The sequence below is a fragment of the Urocampus carinirostris genome, chromosome 16 (assembly GCF_059441175.1).
Source record: "Urocampus carinirostris isolate Australia breed hairy pipefish chromosome 16, RoL_Ucar_1.0, whole genome shotgun sequence".
Taxonomy (NCBI): domain Eukaryota; kingdom Metazoa; phylum Chordata; class Actinopteri; order Syngnathiformes; family Syngnathidae; genus Urocampus; species Urocampus carinirostris.
The window spans coordinates 28,665,487-28,685,980 of NC_142364.1; the positions used below are offsets into that span (position 1 = coordinate 28,665,487).

Consider the following 20,494-nt stretch of genomic DNA (forward strand, 5'->3'; position numbering starts at 1 on the left):
CACTTTTTAATGAGCAGTTGATGAACTGAGATGTACTGCAGTTTTCTAACTTCTTTATTGCAAAAGCATACATGTCAACTTATGGTTTTCCCGTATTTTATACGTTTTTTTTGGTCATTTTAAAATGTGTACACCGGACAACAATTACTTCGACTAACTCAAACTCCCTGCCAAAACGCACTGGTCAGTGTTGACAACTGAGGCCCAAACAAAACATCGTCAGAAGTAGGATGGCATACACCAATCCCATCGAGCAAGTCATGATTCTCACCAGAAAACTGCCTCTGTGCTCTCAAACATTAACTATTTTATTACCAAGAAGATAAGAATTCAGTATCATAACTATATAAAGGTTCATAATATAATATAATATATCCATCCATCCATTTTCTGTGACGCTTATCCTCACTAGGGTTGCTGGACCCATACTTATAATAATAAATAAGAATTATAACCATCATAGTAATATAAATAATAATCATCATTATTATTATTTCATAACTTTTTTAAAATAGTAAAATGGTTTATAGATAATCCATCAAAATGTTGCGGATGGCGAGGAGTAATGCTAGGAATCAAATGGACGAATCAACTTTAAGGCAGTGGAGTATTTACAATGCTGCGTTGTTCACATCTATGTTCCGTTTAACTTTTTTTTTTTTTACCTCTCACTTTTTTCATATTCAAACCTATCCTGCCCTTTATTAAGGAAAATAGTTATAAAAATGCTTAGTTTTTTGGGAGTGCTTGTGCTGAATTTGAGCTCCCCCAAAAATGGACTAGTTCCGCCCATGACTCCGAAGAACAATTTTTATGCAGGAAAAAAATAAAATAAGAAAACACCTTTTTTGTTTGAACAAATTTATTGACACTAAAAACAGAAAACAATCATGACAATCTCAACAGCAATTAAGCACATTCACAATATTATATTCCAATATTACGTTTTTAACAGCAAACACAAAGTGAGGTTTGAACAAACCTTCTCGAAAATCAAACATATTCACAATTTCATTATATAACATCTTTGTTAGTGTCAATAGATCCGTCCAGGCCAAAGTCGATTGTCCTCGGTCTGAACAAATCCACTGACACCAACAGCAGCAAAACACAGCCATCAAGCATATTCACAATTTTTTTATATTTGACAATATGACGTGACGATATGACGTTTTAACATTTTTTCCTGACATTTTCAACATCAATTAAACAATTTCAGAGTTATTTTCTTTTAACAGTAGTTAACCAGCGTGTAAAAGGCAATACTATTGTGCAAGGGCATAGCTCTGCCATCCCACCCTCCCAAGCAGCATTCTTCCAGTCCTCTGTGTGGGTCCTTTCCCTTCTGCGTGGGTCCTCTCCCTTCTGGGTTCCACAACCCAGGCCGTTGCTGCCAGGACTCCAACAGTGTAGCTCCGGCTCCCCCCTCCGGGTGGGTGCAGACGAGTCTTCTTTAAGGCTGCGTCCTAGGCCCGCCGCTCGCAGATTGTATGGTATCTGCAGCCATTTGGAGCACAGCCACGGGGGGGATCTGCCTGCACCTCCATACCAGCAGGTTTCTGGAGGTCCAGATGGCGTCCTTGATGGCGGCGAGAGTGAGCCAGTCCCTGGCAAAGTCGTTCCGAGGCCTCCTCGACCGACTCACCCCGTAAAGCACGTACTGTGCATCAGGGACCTCTCCTGCTGGCAAGTCCGGGAACTTTCCTAGTTGTTCGGCCATTGTCCACAAGACCTGGGCAGCGCTGCACTCAACTCACAAAAAAGGTGCCTCACCGACTCCTGGGCGCCACAGCCAGGTCGAGGGCACGTCGAAGTCGCTGACATTCCTCGGTGGTGCATTACAGCTCTGACTGGGAGAACTTCATGAGCCACCATCCATGACAAGTCTCGTAGTCTGTTTGGGAGGGCAGGATGATTGACGTTGCTCCAAACCGTTGTGGATTCGCCAAACGCAAGCCCCCGCACAGGGCTTACTGTAGCTCGCTCTTGCACAATAGCAATAAGGGCCCTGTGGTTTTGTAAAGTGTGACATTCTTGTGTTTCCAAATCAAACTTCTTCAAAAAATCCCGAATAAAGAGATGTGTTGGTGGCAAGTTAAACGAAACTGGAATCAAACGATTGTCTGGTACAAGCTTTAGCTTCCGCAAATATGAGCCCATCCAAAAGCGGGTCATTGCTTGACTTTTCGGGTTGTTGGGTGGGCCCACAGCGTTTTGGAAGTGGAGAGAGACATATTTGCTTCCCAGGAAAAGCTGGAGGTCAGGCACTCCTTTCCCCCCTTTTTCCTTTTTCTTTTTCATTGTATCTCTTTTTATCCTTTCCCACTTTGAGCCCCAGACAAAGCGAAAGATGGCTCGGTCCAGTTGTAACAGCACGTTTCTTTTAGGCATAAAAATTAAACTGATTGACAAAAGCATTGGGAGGATGATCGCTTTGATGATTAGGACCTTCCCCTCTATTGTCAGTTTTCTTAGTGACCAAAAAACAAGCTTTTGCTTAACTTTCCTTGTCACGTCATCCCAGTTGGTCTCGCCTCCTCCATCCGCATTGAATTTTATCCCTAGGATTTTCTGGTCTGTCTTTAACACCGTCAGCGGGAGTCCTGCCTTTTGTGTCTCTTTCCACATTCCATAAAACTTCACTTGTGATTTTTCTCTATTTAGCCTTGACCCAGACGCCCTCCCAAACAGGTCAGTCAAGTCAAGGGCTCTTTCAACAGATGCGCGGTCAGTACACAAAATATTAAAATCATCCATGTACAAAACACACTTGGTAATTTGTCCCCCACTTCCTGGGATATTGATGCCTTCGACAAATCTATCTTTTCTTAACATTTGTGCCAAAGGTTCAATGCAAAGAACATAGAGAAGGGGAGACATAGGGCAACCTTGACGTACACCGCAGTTGATCTCGATTGCTTCCGATAAATTCCCGTTAATCATGAATTTGCTGTAGATGTCTTGGTATGGCAGTCCTACCCACTTGATGTATTTTTGGGGAAAACCACATTTTTGCAATACCCTAAAGAGGTATTGGTGCGAGACTCGATCAAAGGCTTTTTCAAAGTCTAGGTTTAGGACCGCTAGTCGCATGTTTCTGTCTCTTGCATAACAAATGGTGTCACGGATCAGCATGAGACTGTCGCTGATCTTCCTTCCCACAATGGCACAGGTTTGGTCTGGATCAACCAAGTCTCCCAAGACAACAGACATTTGTGTTGCTAGAAGCTTGCTGAAAATTTTACAGTCCACGTTTAAAAGCGTTATGGGTCGCCAGTTTTTTAAGTCAATTTTGTCTCCTTTTTTGTGCAATAGAGTAACTATCCCTATTCTGAAACTGTCTGGCATATGGTCTCGACTGGAAAATTCGTTAAAAACAGTTAACAGATCTGGTGCTAAAATATCCCAAAAAGTCCGGTAAAATTCGAGGTTGAGTCCGTCCTCCCCGGGTGATTTGCCTTTTTTCATAGTCTTTATGCAATCATTCAGTTGGTCTTGGGTAAAGTCCGATGTTAAAAAGGGGTCTTGACGCATTGATCTTGAAATATGATCTAATACATGCCCCATTTCATTCTCATATGTTTCTTTCTTTTCAAATAATTTTTTGTAGTAGTCTTCGACCAATCTGGTTATTTCACTACTTTCCTTTGTTATTTGCCCGTTTTCGTTTTGAAGTTTAAAAATCCCCTCATTTTTGCCCATAATTTTTTTTAAAAAGTAGCGTGTACATTTTTCCCCTTCTTCTATTTCTCTTTCTCTGCTTCTTATTATGATGCCTTTGCTCTTTATTTCCGCCAAAGCGTTTAGTTCTTGTTTGGTCTCTTTGATTTCATCATTAAAGTCCATCCCCTTTTCTGTTTGGATGAAATAGCGTTGGAGTCTTCTTTGTAGTCCCGACATGCGTTTCATCTCTTTGAGTTTCTTGTTTTTCCCTGCATTTTTAAAAAAGGTCTGTGTTCGTTTCTTTGTCATTTCCCACCATTGTGCTCGTGAATCATACGAGTCTTGAAGGGTCTGCCAGTCTTTGTACAGCTCCCTGTATTGTGCGGCTAGAGCCTCATCCTCCAGCAGGGAGCAGTTTAACTTCCACAAACCCTTCCCAACAGTCATACCTGAAGGAAATGAGAAAGAGCAGGACAGTAGCAAGTGATCCGAAAAAAAAACTGGAATTAATCTTGCATCACTTTGTGCTAAACCCCTCGTAAATATGTAGTCTATTCGAGAGGCTCTGGCATTGTCACTACTGAACCAGGTGAAGCCCTCCTCTCCTGGATGTATGGATTTGAAACAGTCCACCAGTTTAAATGTCCGGCACATGTCTTGTAATAAAGTTGATGTTTTATCTACTTTAAACTCCTCATCGTTCCTCTTTCTATCCTTCCTACTTAGGATGCAATTAAAATCTCCTCCCACGATTAGTGGTTGATGGCCTAGCATATGCGACTGGATGTCCTCTAAAAGTTTGTACCTGAGTTGTCTGTCGGCATGGCCGTATATGTTAATGAGGTTAAAATCATTCCCTATATAAGAAAGTCTTGCTAAGATTGCGCGTCCGTCTCTCATCACAGTACTCCCCTTTATGATGAGTTGAGGGTTGTTTATTAAAATGGCTACCCCATCGTTACGGTTTTTTATTCGAGCCACTCCATAATGACGGATATGGCCAAATCTCTTCCCACTGTTTATAATTTTTTAGAAAGGGGATTACGGATCATTTCCGTCACTGGTAGCAGACGTAGATTGCTAACGAAGATGTCATCTATGAAATTCTGCACTGCTACACATAATAAGCAACACTACATGTACTGCAAGTGAGGAAATAAATACTAATACCACCATTCATCCCTCGCCGGACAACCCACACGAAAAGCCACAAGAGCGGCAGCTTTTGAAGATTTCGACAAAGACTACAAAGAGTTCAGCTAAGTCAAATGATTCAGCAAAGCTGAAATTTGGTCTGTTAAATATTAGATCGCTTGCTCCAAAAGCTTTACTTGTTGATAACATTATTCGTGATTATAAACTTAACTGTATGGGTCTGTGTGAAACTTGGTTACGCCCGGATGAGTACTTAGCGCTAAATTATGCTTCTCCCCCAGACTACGAGAGTAGCCATATAGCACGCACGTTGAAAAGGGGTGGTGGTGTTGCGCTAATTTCTGAAAAATCGCTCAAATTTAATCCACGTACCTCTAATAATTACAAGGCGTTTGAGGCTCTTGTGATGCGGTCCTCTCTATTGTCAATTTATGTAATAACTATCTATCGTGCACCTGGGCCATACACAACTTTCTTAGACGAATTTGCTGAACTTTTGTCTGAACTAATAACCTATGCAGACAAAATTATAATTATGGGAGACTTTAACATTCATATGAACTCCCCACTCAATTCACTTACTATTGCGTTTAGGTCTCTAATTGATGCATTTGGCTTTAATCAACTGGTTGATTTGCCAACCCATAAAAATGGGAACACGCTAGACTTGATTCTGACTCGAGGAGTTTTAACCTCAAACATTATGGTGTTACCGTGTACTACCGTTATCTCGGATCATTATTTAGTTACATTTGAGGTGCCATCTAAGTGTAGTGTTAAAAAAGCTGAAGTATTTAGCGGACGCAATATAAGCACTGGCACAGTTTCTGAGCTCTTTGAACTCCTTCCTGGAGCAGTTGCGTCCTTTCCTACATACAATGGCTCGATTGACTCACTCATGAATGAGTTCAATACCACCCTGACTAGTGTGCTGGATTCAATAGCGCCCATAAAACTAAAATCACGTCCTAAAAGACGCACGCCTTGGTTTACTGATGAAACTAGAACCCTCAAACAAGAATGCAGGAAATTGGAAAGGAAATGGCGCGCTACCAAGCTTGAGGTTTTCCATCAAACCTGGTGTGACAGCTTGTTAAAGTATAAAGCGGCCCTTGCCTCTGCAAAATCGGCCTACCTTTCGAAGGTGATTGCGTCTCAAAAGAACAACCCCAAAGCCCTTTTTGACACTGTAGCATCGCTTACAAGGCAACAGACTATCGCAGATAGTTCGACACACTCTGCTCAGGACTTAATGGTCTTCTTTACTAAGAAGATTCAATGCATACAGGAAGAAATTGCAAAAGAAATTATTAATTCTACACATACTAAAGGACTGAAATTTACAGATGCACGACAGGGTGGCTGCCTTGGGAAAATGGCCGGTTTTAGTGAACTGTCACTTGATGATCTCAAACAGGTGGTAAATGCGGCCAAACCGACAACTTGCCAGTTCGACCCGCTCCCAGGTTCACTTATTAAAAGTCTTTTTGGCGTCCTTGGACCTTCAGTTCTAAATATTATAAACATATCACTCTCATCAGGTGTAGTTCCAGCAGCTTTTAAGTCCGCCGTTATTAAACCCACACTGAAACGACCCAACCTTGATCCAGAAATATTAAGTAATTACAGACCTGTGTCAAACCTACCTTTCCTCTCTAAAGTACTCGAAAAAGTAGTGGCACAGCAGCTGAATGCTTTCATATCCGAGAATAACCTTTTTGAATCCATGCAATCAGGATTCAGGGCTAACCACTCTACTGAGACAGTTCTGATCAAGGTAACAAATGATCTCCTAATGTCAATGGATTCTGGCGCTTCATCACTTTTGCTGCTGCTGGATCTTAGTGCTGCTTTTGACACAGTGCACCACAATATCCTACTAGAACGGTTGGAAAAATGGATTGATCTCTCAGGAACCGTCCTCTCGTGGTTCAGATCCTACCTCTCAGATAGGACGCACTGTGTTAAATATGGTGAAATGACATCTGAGCCCTTTAATGTTACCTGCGGTGTTCCGCAGGGTTCAGTGCTTGGCCCCCTTCTTTTCAACATTTACATGCTTCCATTAGGTGACATTATTCGCAAGTACAATATCAGCTTCCACTGCTACGCAGACGACACTCAACTCTATCTTCCGTTGGAGGAATCTTCCACACTAAACTGTGGAAATTTGGAGGCCTGCCTCACTGAGATAAAAGAGTGGATGTCACTCAATTTCTTGCGTCTTAACTCTGAAAAGACCGAAATGTTAGTCATTGGTCCATCTAAATGCCGTGACTTATTCTCAAAAACTGCTGTGAACATTGACAAATGTCACATCACACAGAGTGACTCAGTTAAAAATTTAGGTGTCATATTTGACCCTGATCTAACCTTTGAGATGCATGTAAAGAAAATTACTAGAACCGCTTTTTTCCATCTTCGTAACATTGCCAAAATCCGTTCAATACTGTCTCAGTCTGATGCGGAAACTATAATTCATGCATTTGTTACCTCCCGTCTCGATTACTGTAATGCACTACTCTCCGGTCTCCCGAAGTCCAGAATCAAGTCTCTTCAGCTAGTACAAAATGCCGCAGCGAGGCTTTTAACTAGGACAAAAAAGTACAATCACATAACACCGATTTTGGCTAACTTGCACTGGCTCCCAGTTAGCCAAAGATGTGACTTCAAGGTTCTCTTAGTACTGTACAAAATCATACATGGACTTGCTCCCTCTTATCTTTCAGATCTGATCTGCCCCTATGTCCCAGTCCGAAGCCTACGATCTGAGAGTGCCGGTCTTCTGGTGATCCCGAGAGCAAAGAAGTGTTCTGCTGGTTCGAGAGCGTTCTCCATCTGGGCACCGGTGCTGTGGAATGCTCTTCCCCCTGAGATCCGATCTGCAACCTCAGTGGAAATGTTTAAATCTAAACTTAAAACTCACTTCTACGCCATTGCATATGAATAATAACCTACTCTTCTTGTCTGCTGAAAAATAGTCTGTGTAACATAGTGTACTAATCTGTGAAGCCCTTAGAGACTTATTGTGATTAAGGGCTATACAAATAAAAATGACTTGACTTGACTTGACTTAATATCCAGGGTTGTGTAGGGTTACTTTAACTTGATTACTTTCAATTACTTTTGGATTACCCCAATACCAAATATGCTGATAAAAGACAAAAGAAACGAAATATGAATAAAATTATGACTCACAACACGTGGTAAGCTTTCTCTCCTGGCTTTGATCTCTTTGATCTCCGGAAAAACTAACATAAAATGCGACAGAAACAAAATGAAAATAAATCCAAACAGCTTGCCAACATAATTTTTGCCGTTCCATGTATTCCGTTACTCCCCAAGCCTGCACAAAATTTTGTAATTGTATTCATATTTAGTTTCTTTTGTCTTTTATTAGCATATTTGGTATTGGAGTAATCCAAAAGTAATTGAAAGTAATCAAGTTAAAGTAACCCTACCCTACCCTGCTAATATCCTACATAGTATGTTTTGCTGTGAATAAATAGGTGCCGTGCTGCTGTGTGTAAGTTTTTATCGCTTAAAGAGGGGAATTGCAATCACCAATAAAGAGAATAACAATTGGTAATTGAAAATTGCTAACAATTACTTGATTGATTATTGGTTGATCTTGAATCCAAAATCCAAATTAGCGGGTTAACCTCCTGGTATGATAAATTATATTACACGATATGGTGTTGGGTGTCAGAAAATTAAAAATAGGCACAATCATTTTTTTTTATTGAACAGGACATGAGCAACAAGCATGTGGAATATACAATATTAACACTAAACGTGTAAATTTGAAAATGAGGGCATTGTACAACGTTTTCTTTACGTGCTTGCATAGAAGTGTAATAATAAAAATAATTAATAATAACAATAAAGGTTATTCTTTCAAGTACAATGGCGTTTGTAATTTGCTTGAATAAAAGTCTGAGGAAAAATGTAAAGGAAAAATATGTTAAATTGATAGCACTTTAACCACGGTCACAAACTATCAATGACGTTGAGGACTGACAAGCCTGGTTGGTTTGTTTCTTTCAAAATAAATCTCGTAATTACAAATACAGAAAAACAGAATTCTATTTCTCTCAGTTCAAAAGTATTACTAATAAAAAAGATGATTAAAAGTTTCAGGAAGGTCTTTTAAATGAATAATATCATGGAAAATAAAGCAATTAGTCAAATGTGTATCGTGTTTTGAAAACTGTAAATGGTAGCGTTACCGAGATAACGGAAGTGAGCCGAGTACACAATTTACCGGGGTTTCTAACCATGCAAAATAGAGTTAACTCAATAAACATTTCATGCATGCGCACTTATTGCATTTACACAATTTGAAACGAGTTTTGTGGATAACATACAAACATTAGTTTGCGATCTTTTTTGTTGCTGTTGCTCTCTGGTTGTGTAGAGATGTGTACGCAAACGAAGGCGGCTGCCCGCATGGTAAATATTCCTCAAGCGGACATAGATCCTTCCGGTGTGTTTAAATACGTCCTCATCAAAGTCCACAGCAAAGAGGAAAACGACGACACCGAAGTAGAAATCGTCCGTGGATACAGCTGGGCCGAGTACCACGGTGAGTTTTGAGTCCTGCTTTTATATGATCAAGCACGTATTCATAAATACCCCAGAGCCTTTCTGTTATTTTGTACTTCGGACACAGGAGTCGCGTCCATATTCATTGTGATGCATCACTTACACGAGACTCAAGATTTATTGAATGATTTCAAACGAATCTCCCAGTCCTAGCCATGTTTGCACAACACTAGATGGCAGCACATTACCACAAAGTCAAGTAATGTTTATTTGTATTGCCCTAAATCACAAGACGTTTCAAACACCACAGACTATTTCAGACTATTATTTCCTCCTCTTCTGATCTGAAACCTACAGGTCAGTAAGGAAACTTCTAAATCTCAACATGTGTAAAATGAAGAAACCTTAGAAGGGACTGCACATGAGGTTATCCCCCTTCCAGGATGACCAGGCTTCAATGGATGTTGCAAACAATAAAGCTATACAGTATACGTGTATTTTTTTTTTTTTTTTTTTTTTTTTTTTTAACAAAGAACAAAAAATGTTATTAATAGAAAATAAGAATAAATGCTCATACAATAAATCCATACAAAAAGAAATATATATATATATATATATATATATATATATATAAATTAATACATCAAAATATACACCCAAAAAAAAAAAAAAAAAAAAAAAAAAAAAACACATAATTAGGGGGAGGTGTTTAGACATCAAGTAAAATTTGTGTGATAGGCTTCCATCTTTTCTCAAATTGGTCAAGTTTCAGTTGAAGTCTTGCAGTGATTTTTTCCATAATGTACATTTGCTTTAATTTGTCTCTCCATTGTTTTATGTCAGGCGGTTGTGGTTTCAGCCAGGACACTGTGATCATTTTCTTTGCTACCAGAAGCATTACCCTTAGTATATATTTCTGTTGACCAGATAGTAATTCTTCTGGCAAAATTCCTATTATGTAAGCCTTTGGGTCCAACCGCAACTCCCAGCCAGTGATTAATTTTATTTCTCTCTGGATACTTCTCCAAAAATTTGATATTACAGGGCAATTCCAGAAAATATGCGTAAAGTCTCCGACCCCCCCACAGTTACGCCAACATAGATTCGAGGTATTTTTATACTTTGAAGTGATAGAGGGTGTATAGAAGAATCGCATTTTTACTTTCCATTCAAACTCCCTCCATGTCGGGCTGTTGGTTATTTTGTGTCCCTCTTTCAATGTTTTTTCCCATTCGTTGTCTTTTATCGCTACATTAGTTTCTTGTTCCCATTTTTCCTTAACTGCCATGTCCTCATTACTGAGGTCCATTCTCAGGGCTTTATATAGTTTTGATATAACCCCCTTTATTGATTGTCCTTTTGTATACGATATTAATAATTGCTCTACCTTAGTCGGCTCCTTACATATTTTCCCCCATTCCTCGTGTTTCTGGAGGTAATGTCTTAGTTGCAAATATTTGTAGAACTCATTTCTGGGTAGGTCAAATTCTTGTTGGAGTTGTTCAAATGATTTCATTGCCTGTGCTTCCAATACTTGGGTAATCAACATCAGTCCTTTTTGGGCCCATTTTTGAAACCCTACCTCCATAACCCCAGGTTTAAAGTCTGGATTTTTCGCTATTTTGGTAGCCCTATTCACAGATCTTGATATTTTTAATTTTTTTTGTATTGTTGACCAAGTTTTAATAGTTCCCTTAATCCATTCATTCTGGATTTTTAATTTATTCCACCTCGTGACTGATATGTATGGTAACGATTCCACAGGCATATTTGGACAAGATCGCTGCTCCATGTCCACCCATATCGTATCTTTGTCTGTAGTAATCCACAAGATGAGTGCTTTAATTTGAGCTGCCCAATAGTAATATTTAATATTGGGTAGGTCTAGGCCCCCCTTTTCTTTAGGAGCTAACAGGGTTTTGTATTTTATTCTAGGTTTCTTGTTTTGCCAAAGGAATTTTGCTATCAACTTATTTAACATTTTAAATGTGGATGCCGGGATCAGAATTGGAAGGGATTGAAACAGAAATAATAGTCTTGGTAATATGTTCATTCTGATTGTTTCTATCCTGCCGATAAGACTTAAGGGCAAAATTTCCCATTTTTCCAAATCTTTCCTTATTTCTTTTATCAACATTCCATAATTTGCATCAAACAGCTGTGTGGTATGTGGTGTAATGGTCACCCCCAAATATTTAAACCCTTTATTTGTCCATTTAAAATCAAATCTTTCACTCACATCTGTTGGACATTTTCCTGATATCATCATTGCTATTGATTTGCTCTCATTATTTGAATACCCAGCTACTTCTCCATATATTTTAAGGCTCTCCAACAGTGGTGGTATTGATAACGAAGGTTCCTCCAGCATTACCAACAGGTCGTCTGCAAACAATGATATTTTATGTTCTGTTCCTCCTTCATCCAATATCCCCCTTATTTGCTCATTTTGTCTAATTGATTCTGCGAGTGGTTCTATGCTTATTGCAAACAAGAGTGGGCTTAAACAATCCCCTTGCCGGACTCCTCTTTTGATTTCAAAGAAATCTGAACAGTGACCATTTACTCTAAGGCGAGATTTAGGATTTTTATAGATTATTTTCACCCATTCAACAAATATTGGAGGGAAGCCAAAGGCTATAAGTGATTGATGTAAGAAGCTCCATTTCACCCCATCGAAAGCTTTTTGTGCATCCAAGCTCAGTAACATCGAGGGTTGGGTCTTAGATTTTGTGCTCGTAATTATGTTTAGTATCCTCCTAATATTGTTTGCACCCTGCCTTCCCGGAATAAACCCTGTTTGATCATTTCTAATTAATTTCGCTATAAATTTCTGCATTCTTTTTGCAAGTATGCTTGTAAGAATTTTTAGATCATTACAAAGTAAACTAACTGGTCTATAGCTTTCACACAATATTGGGTCTTTTCCTTCTTTGTGCAGGACTGTTATGATGGCTTCCGACCATGCTTTGGGGGGATCTCCTTTTGTTAGAGAATAGTTAAATACTTTCTGCAGTACTGGTATTAATTCTTCCTTAAAGCTTTTGTAGAACACCCCCGGGAATCCGTCCGTTCCTGGTGATTTATTTATTTTTAAGTTATTTATTGTGTCTTGTATTTCCTGTTTTGTAATGGGGCGAATAATTTCTAATGTATCCCCTCCTGTTAGTGTCGGTAAATGTAGTTTTCCTAAAAAGTTTTGTGCCGTGTAGCTATCTAAGTCATTTTCTGAGTCCTTGTATAATTCTTTATAATAATCTGCAAATGCTTCTGCTATACCTTTGGGTTTTACTAAACATTGTTTAGAGATAGGATGTTTTATTTGTGATATAATTCTATCTGTTTGGGCCTTTTTAAGTTGGAAGGCGAGCAGTCGACTGGCTCTATTGCCCATTTCATAGTATCTCTGGTTCACAAAGCGCAGAGCCCCTTCTGCTTTATTTGTCAAAAGTTCATCTAATTTGCTTCTGGTTATTTTTAATACCTGTAATCTGGATTCACTTGGTGTTTTTTTATGTTCTTCTTCTAGTTCCTTAATCTTATCCTCCAATTCCTTCTGATCCTTTAAGCGTATTCGTTTCAGCCGGGACGATATTTCAATTAATTTCCCCCTTATTACAGCTTTCCCTCCTTCCCATAATATTGATGGAGAAACCTCATTGTTGTCATTGATTTGGAAATATTCTTTTATACACCGTTTTATTTCCTGTACTACGTTTTTATCTGAGAGGAGAGATACATTCATCCTCCAATACCTAAAATGGGGTTCATTGTCTAAACTTAGTTTCAAAGTAATTGGAGAATGGTCACTTATAGTAATATTCTCTATACCACACTCTACTACTGTATGCATATGTTGTCTTGAAATGTAAAAGTAATCAATTCTCGAATAGCTGCCATGCGGGTTTGAATAGAAAGTATAGTCTTTAGTTTGGGGATTCTTCTCTCTCCATGGATCTATCAATCCCAATTCTTTAGTTATGTTATTCAACATCCTCGACCTCTTTGTGTTTGTTCCATGTACTGAAGGATACTTGTCCACTTTGCAATTCTGTACAGTGTTAAAGTCACCTCCTATAAGTAACATTCCCTTTGCACAGTTGGTTATTACTTTAGCTAATACTTGAAAAAATGTCCCCTTTTCCTCAACTGGTGCATAAACATTCATTATTGATATTTCCCAACCGGCCATTGACCCTATAATCATTATATATCGCCCCAGATTGTCCTTCACTTCTTTTTCGACTTTAAACGCCACCCCTTTTCCAAGTAAAATTGCTACTCCCCTCCTTTTACCATAGGATGCGTAGAACACCTGGTTCACCCATTCTCTTTTTAGCTTCTTATGTTCAATCTCGGTCAAATGTGTCTCTTGTAATAAGGCTATTGAGCTCTGCAATGTCTTGAGTTGATTCAATATCTTCTTTCTCTTGATGGGGTGGTTTAGCCCATGTACATTATATGAAACAATATTTAGATTGCTCATGCTTTGTATTGAGTCTCACTGATTTTTGAAGCATACAGAAACACTACATTAATTACTAACACCTCCATTGACAAAACAAACCAAATTACTAACAAACATATTGACAAGCACACATAATTTCTCACCAAAAAGAAAAAAAACACACCCAAAAAACAAAAACCCATGTCTTCCAAGAGTCCAATTGGAGAGTTGTGGCTACCCTCCTGGAAATATGCACTCAGTGCGTGAACAACTTTTGTACCGTCGTCCATAGTTATAACTAACTAAATATTTTAAAGTAGCTCTATGCCAATATAAATACATACATTGTTTTGATTTAAAGATAATAATTTTACTTGGTATTTTACTTACTTCTAACTTATTGAATTTATAATAGAAAGGGCAGATATGGTCCTTACTCTTTCTCCCCAAATCCGAATATGGCTTCGTTTTGCTCCATAGGAGCTTGTAAGTCACCTTCTATGATGGGGCTGTTCCCTTGTCTTTCTCTCGATTCCGGTCACTGTGGTCCAAATGTTCTTTGACAACATCTTTTGCAGTGTCTCCGTGTTGTCCTCTTCCACTTCGATCCCCATTTCTTTTAGCAATGTTGCTGCCTCCATCAGTGTAGAGAATGTTCTTATTCCTGTGTCCAAAAACATCTTCAGCTGGGCGGGATATGGTGATTGTGCCTTTACGTTCTTTTCCTTTAACTTTTTGATAACGTCCCTTACTTGTTTCCTCTTTTTTTGGATTTCTGTGGTGTAATCTTGGTTGAAGTAAACGGTCTTGCCTTCGTACGTTGTCTTCTGCTTCCATGCTTCTTTCATTACGGATTCTTTCACTATGTAGTCGGTGAAACGTACGATAATTGCCCGTGGCAGTGCTTTACCTTGAAACTTGTTCCCCAGTGAGCGGTGTGCCCTCTCAATGCGCACATCCATATGTTCGGTTGTCGGAATGTTCGATTTAATAAAGTTTGTTATGAAGCCGATTGTGTCGTTTCTTTCGGCACCCTCAGGAATCCCATGTATCCTTATGTTGTTCCGCCGTGATCTCGACTCCAAGTCCTCACACTTTGTTGCTAGTTTGGCAGTTTGTTGGAGCAAGGAGAATGTTAATTGTTCTAGTTTTGACGTTCGCTCTTCCGTGTTAGCATGTAGCTCCTCCATGCTTTCCACCCTCCGCTCCAGCAACCCAGTGCGCTCCAGAAGTTCTTCGATGCTTTTTTCCAGTCTTGTCATCGAAATCTTGTTCTCCCGGGCTGCTTCCGTGTGTTCTTGCCGTAATTTACGGATTTCATGGAGGATGGCCGAGTCACGTCCTTCGTCAACCGATGACATTCCTTCTGCTCCCTCGATCTTTTTCTCCTTAGCGCCCTTTTCCTCAACAAGTTTCCCCTTCTTGACCATGTTTTGTTGAAGAATTTCTCATAAATATGGGTCACAATTTGTACCCTTTCTGTCTTTTCTCCAAGTAAGTATTACATTACTCTTTAGTGATTTTTGTCAGAGCTACTTTCCTTGCTGCCGTCTACCTCATTGCGCCACCGGAAGTCCGTATAGCAGTATACGTGTATTTTTAAGCCTAGATGTAAACCGTTCCACTAAGGTTGCAGATCGAATCTTAGAGCGCAGAACATTCCACAGCGCTGTTGCCCAAATGGAGAACGCTCTAGAACCTGCAGATCTCTTCTTGGCTCTTGAGATTACCAGTAGACCAGAATTTTCGGAGCAAAGGCTCTGAGCAGGAACATATGGGGAAATTCCATCCATCCATTATCTGCACCGCTTATCCTCAGTAGGGTCACAGGGGTGCTGTAGCCCATCCGAGCAATCTTTGGGCAGTGGGCAGGGGACACCCTGAACTGGTTTCCAGCCAGTCGCTGGGCACACAGGGACAGACAATTTGCTCGCTCAGTCATACCAAGGGACAATTTGGACCGGCCAATTAACCTGACACGCATGTTTTTGGAATGTGAGAGGAAACCGGAGTGCCCGGAGAAGACCCATGCAAGTACAGGGAGAACATGCAAACTCACACAGGAAAGTTTGATCTCATGACCTCTGAACTGTTCCGCACACGAGCTAACCACTGTGCCGCCATGCTGCCTTTAAGGGGAAATTAGATCTTAAGTGCAACTGAATGCGTCAGTTTGAGTGCATGTGATTTGTTTGCCTCATTCATTTATAAACATAGTTGGGCGTGTTCTGCAAAATAGTAATTAGTTACTAGTTACTTCATTTCAAATGTTACTCTGTAAATCCCCGTCCTCCAGATCACTGTCACCAAAAAGACCCACGTTACTCTGGGAGTAACTATCTAGTTACAAATACCATACATACTCACATAGAAGACAAAATCTTAGAAACAAACACTTAGCAGACACTTCATATCCATTTTGTTTATGGGTTTCAAACCACTCAATCTACATTTCTGGTTTCCGTCCAAAACTTTCTTTTTTTTTTTCTTCAGGCATGGTTACTTGTAAAGTTAGTAAAAAGACCAAAATTCAGCACACTTTTACACTAAATTTTGTGCTTACATTTGCCCCACTGATTAAGTTGGTTTGTTGTTCCCATCTAAACCACACAATGAGCTTCAGTATTTTGCTTTATAGTTGTCAATTTGGCTTAGATGTGAGTATATATGGTAGGAAGTTTATCTAATAAGGAGAAATTCTGCATCCTCATTCTCCATGCTTGTGAGGACACCACCATAACTGTATTCTGTTGTTCATATATGTTAATATATAAACATGCACGCTTATTCGCAAGTGGATTGAAAGCTTTATGTGACAATATGAATGATTCAGAATAAATCACCAGTTGGCAAAAAATTGCAATTCATTACATGAGTAACGCAGTAACGTTCCATGTAGTAACCACTTGAGTTACCTTTCTTAATAATCCGTTACAGTACTCATTTGCTGAGAAATGCAATTGTGTTACAGGACGTGTTTCTTACTGGCGTATTTACATTTGAAATAACAACATAAACCGATTCCTCTTTCCACGTCAGCTGACATCTACGACAGAGTTTCTGCGGAGTTGGAAAAGGATGGACTCCTTGAATGTGAGTGTGTCGGAGGGGGGCGGATCAAACATGATGAGGAGGCGAAGAAGATCCATGTTTATGGCTACTCAATGGTGAGTGTCTTGTTAAGCAATCTCTTACATTTTGACAGTGTGGTGACCAAGTGGAAGAGGCAATTTGATTGGTGTTTTTTCTTCCAGGGTTTCGGGAGAGCAAATCACGCAGTCGCCACTGAAAAACTGAAGGTTCTTTACCCGGACTATGAGGTGACCTGGACTAACGAAGGATATTGAAATGAAAGCTAGACTTTTAAAACCAGCTTCATGGGGAATGTCAGTATGGCAGTGACAACGACGAGGAGCATTGAAAGAACACTTTCAGAATTCCCTTTAACATTGTTAATTTAGTGTCAGTGTACAATTAGAAATCGATGTACGTTTTTTCATACCCACACTACCTTAGTTGATAGCTTTTATTCCCTTTGAACGTTATAAATTTGAACAAAGCAGATCCTTCGATACAGCTCTTTCATTGGATCTCATTGAATAGCACTCATAAACTTCAGTACAATAAATCAAATGCATGTACACACCGTCCAGTGTTTTTTTCAGGATTCATATGGGTGCTTGAAATGCTTGAATTTTAATGTTCTGTTTTTAAGGATTTAAAAGTGCTTGAATTTCGGGTGCAGTACTTGTACATGTTGGAAATTGTTGCCATGTTTCACATCAAGTCTGCTTGACGCCAACACTTCTCTTTGGTTGCTTTACTTTGCCATTGTATTTCTTTCCTTCGTGATTAACGCCAGCTATCATTAATTTGTATGCCTTTGTCCAATTAGGACATTACGACTTGGCAGTATGAAATGTGTATTAGTGCAAAGATTACGTATAAATTATGGCCATTTTTTATGGATCATGCAAAAAAAATAAGGGGAGATCCACAAATAAATTTGCGATTTGTTCAAAGAATTCGATGTTTTGATGAATGCACTCGCAAGATAAAAAATCACAAATGTAAATCACAGATAAATTAGTGGATCTGCAAAATATATGATTCACACCGGATTGCTTCTTTTCATCGCACAGGAGAAATTGAAAAACTCCTTAAAATGCTTAAATATGGCCATGAAAAAGGTATGAGAGCCCTTTTTTGTACCTTGGGTTAGGAATTGATAAAATCATAATTGATGAATTCATCTGTACTTCAAAGGGATCATAATAAACTACAATATTAAACCCACATCAAGTCACACACACAAAGATAAAACACAATTTTATTTGAAAAAAAGGGCAAAAATGTAAAAAAATAAAAATAATTCAAAAAATAATCATACGTTTTGAAATGATAACGATTTACAAGTCATTAAAAGTGACACTGTATTGTTAATTTTTTTGTAGTGAGAAAAAAAATGTTATTAAAAATAACAATATTGATTTAAATTATATATAATAGTACATGAATTATTATATAAGCATGCATTTTTTAAAAATTGTAGGTCAAGAAATTTGCATTTATCTGACTTAACTTTTGAAGCTCACCTAGAGGGAGCTGACATGATTTTCCGTCATCTTGCTGCTACAAGTACCCCCAAACCCCAACAATATGGTCAAGTCATGTTTGTATAGCCTTTAATCATAAAAAGTATTGAAGGACTGCAGACTACAGTTACAGACATTTCTCAACAGCAGATATTTATTTTGCTTGTAACCAGTTCCAAAGTTTCTGATTTGAAATGAGTGAAATGAAAAGGAAAAGCAACAAAAAATAAAGAAAAAGCAATGAACAATTGTCGCATATGTAACGTCACAATAAACATTTTGTGGTGAGCATAAAGAAAATCCTAGGAATTGTTTCCTTGCCTACACCAAAAAAGTAAAAGGGGAGTGGAGGAAGAAAGAAGATGGAGTGAGTAGGTGAAAGAGGAAGTAATGGGATGGTGAAAAGTTGGGCTAAAAAATAGAAGCAAAATGGTGCATTCTGCTTACTTTGAGTCTCAGTGGTTTGTATACTTTACATTGAGCTTTTTGTTTTCGTACTAGTTTTTGAATGCACTATTCCGTACAGTGACATCTAGCGGTGAAATAATATACAATGTCCCTTTTAACACATTTTCAATTGTAAATATCTAAAAATCTCAAATTGATCTTATTTCTTGTATCGGTGTCTTCCGTAATTGTCTCTGAAATTCTTTATTATGAATCAAATGTTTACAATAAAAACCAGTACAATTTATTTAATTTCCCAAAATTATCATGCGTCTCTCAGCTTTTGTAATAGGAAGATGTCTTTCTAAATATTGTCTATCAGAAAGAATTGTTTTAAATACTAATGTCCAATATAGTAAGTCCTGATTCTTTAAAATGTAAACCTTGAAGATCAGCACCCCCAAGTCCGAAAACATGGTCCCCGGGAATGAGATTCTGGCCCAAGTGTAGCGGTTCAAGTATCTTGAGGTATTGTTCACGAGGGGGCAGGATTGACATTTCTTGTAGAGGTATTTCCGGCTTGTTCCACCAATGGGACAGCCCCACGGGGGACCCAGGACACGCTTTAGAGCAGGCAAACATACAGGCCACGGGCTGAACACAGCCTGTTGAATGATTTGATTGACCCCGTCAAAAACTTTGAGTGTAAATAATAAGCAAGCCTGTAAGTCATCAAAAGTTATGTTATAAATGCAAACTAAATGCTCCTTCCGGCTGTTAAAGGGCAGTAAATGTGTAAAAGAGCTGACATCCACCATGTAGACTGAACAAGCTAGTACTGTACCAGGAAATGGACATTCACATTTTGCAACGGAATGTGTCCATCAAGAAATATGACGCAGACTAAACCCTGGTGTTGATTACCTGGCAACTGGATTAACATTGTGAAGGTGGCTGGATTGTGGTCTAAAGTAGGACATGGTTATTATCGGGGTCAGGGAAGAATGAACCGACCTAAGAAATCGCAAGCTGCGGAGGGACGGGGATGGAAACGCCATGCTATTATGGATCATCAAAGCCCCCACAGAAACGTATTTGCTCATTGCATGTCAATATGTGTGTGAAGTAGTCTGAATAATAAAGCATAATACTGAAATGACAAATGGTCTGCTTGTGCAAAGTTAAAAAGTTTTGGTTGAAATTATTTTACTGATCTGGCCGTCCTCAGAACAGAGGGTCTGGATCCGGCCCCAGAGCCAAAATAGGTTTGACATCCATACTATAAGGGACTATTCTTCTCTCGGCTGGCCTGGGAATGCCTCAGGATCCCATTAGATTAGCTGGACTCAGTGCCTGGAAAGTCTGGTCTTCCCTTTTGAGGCTGCTGAGAGAATGAATGGATTGAACAACTATATTTTGGAAACCTTAAAACAGGACCACCTAAATTTGTAAAACTAGTAATCACAATTACCTGATGCACATAAACCTACTGTAAAGGAGTTGCATTCTGGGAAAACTTAAAGTCCAGCTGTTATCTTTTAAGAACTAGAAAAGCAATAAGGAAGGGTTGGTTGAAGTTTCAAGAGACACTGGTCAAAGCTGTCGGATCTTCCTCTGAGAGACCAAAATGTGGTGGAAGAGGAGAGGTATTCTACAAATGATGACCCCAGCCGTTATCCTGGCTTTGATGCTTCATATGGTT

General features: G+C 39.1%; 2 protein-coding genes across 2 annotated transcripts in view; both read left to right on the forward strand.

The window, feature by feature from the left end:
- The first annotated feature begins 9,023 nt into the window (after positions 1-9,023).
- Positions 9,024-17,456, forward strand: phpt1 (phosphohistidine phosphatase 1). Its single transcript, XM_088355889.1, has 3 exons — positions 9,024-9,403; positions 16,850-16,977; positions 17,065-17,456. Exons 1-3 carry the CDS (start codon positions 9,238-9,240, stop codon positions 17,155-17,157), a joined length of 387 nt encoding a protein of 128 aa, XP_088212015.1. The 5' UTR covers positions 9,024-9,237; the 3' UTR covers positions 17,158-17,456.
- Positions 17,457-20,419: 2,963 nt separating this feature from the next.
- mamdc4 (MAM domain containing 4) overlaps positions 20,420-20,494 on the forward strand; it is a 31,844-nt gene continuing 31,769 nt past the window's right edge. Inside the window, exon 1 of the mRNA XM_088356239.1 lies at positions 20,420-20,488. Coding sequence (XP_088212365.1) covers positions 20,420-20,488 — 69 coding nt within the window. The remainder of the gene's footprint in view (positions 20,489-20,494) is intronic.

What these genes read in the sequence shown, in the direction of transcription:
- phpt1 (XM_088355889.1), top strand. Translation starts at nt 9,238, where the DNA reads ATGTGTACGCAAACGAAGGCGGCTGCCCGCATGGTAAATATTCCTCAA. An exon ending in CAGCTGGGCCGAGTACCACG is followed by an intron (nt 9,404 to 16,849) that starts GTGAGTTTTGAG and finishes TTTCCACGTCAG; the next exon opens with CTGACATCTACGACAGAGTT. An exon ending in ATGTTTATGGCTACTCAATG is followed by an intron (nt 16,978 to 17,064) that starts GTGAGTGTCTTG and finishes TTTTTCTTCCAG; the next exon opens with GGTTTCGGGAGAGCAAATCA.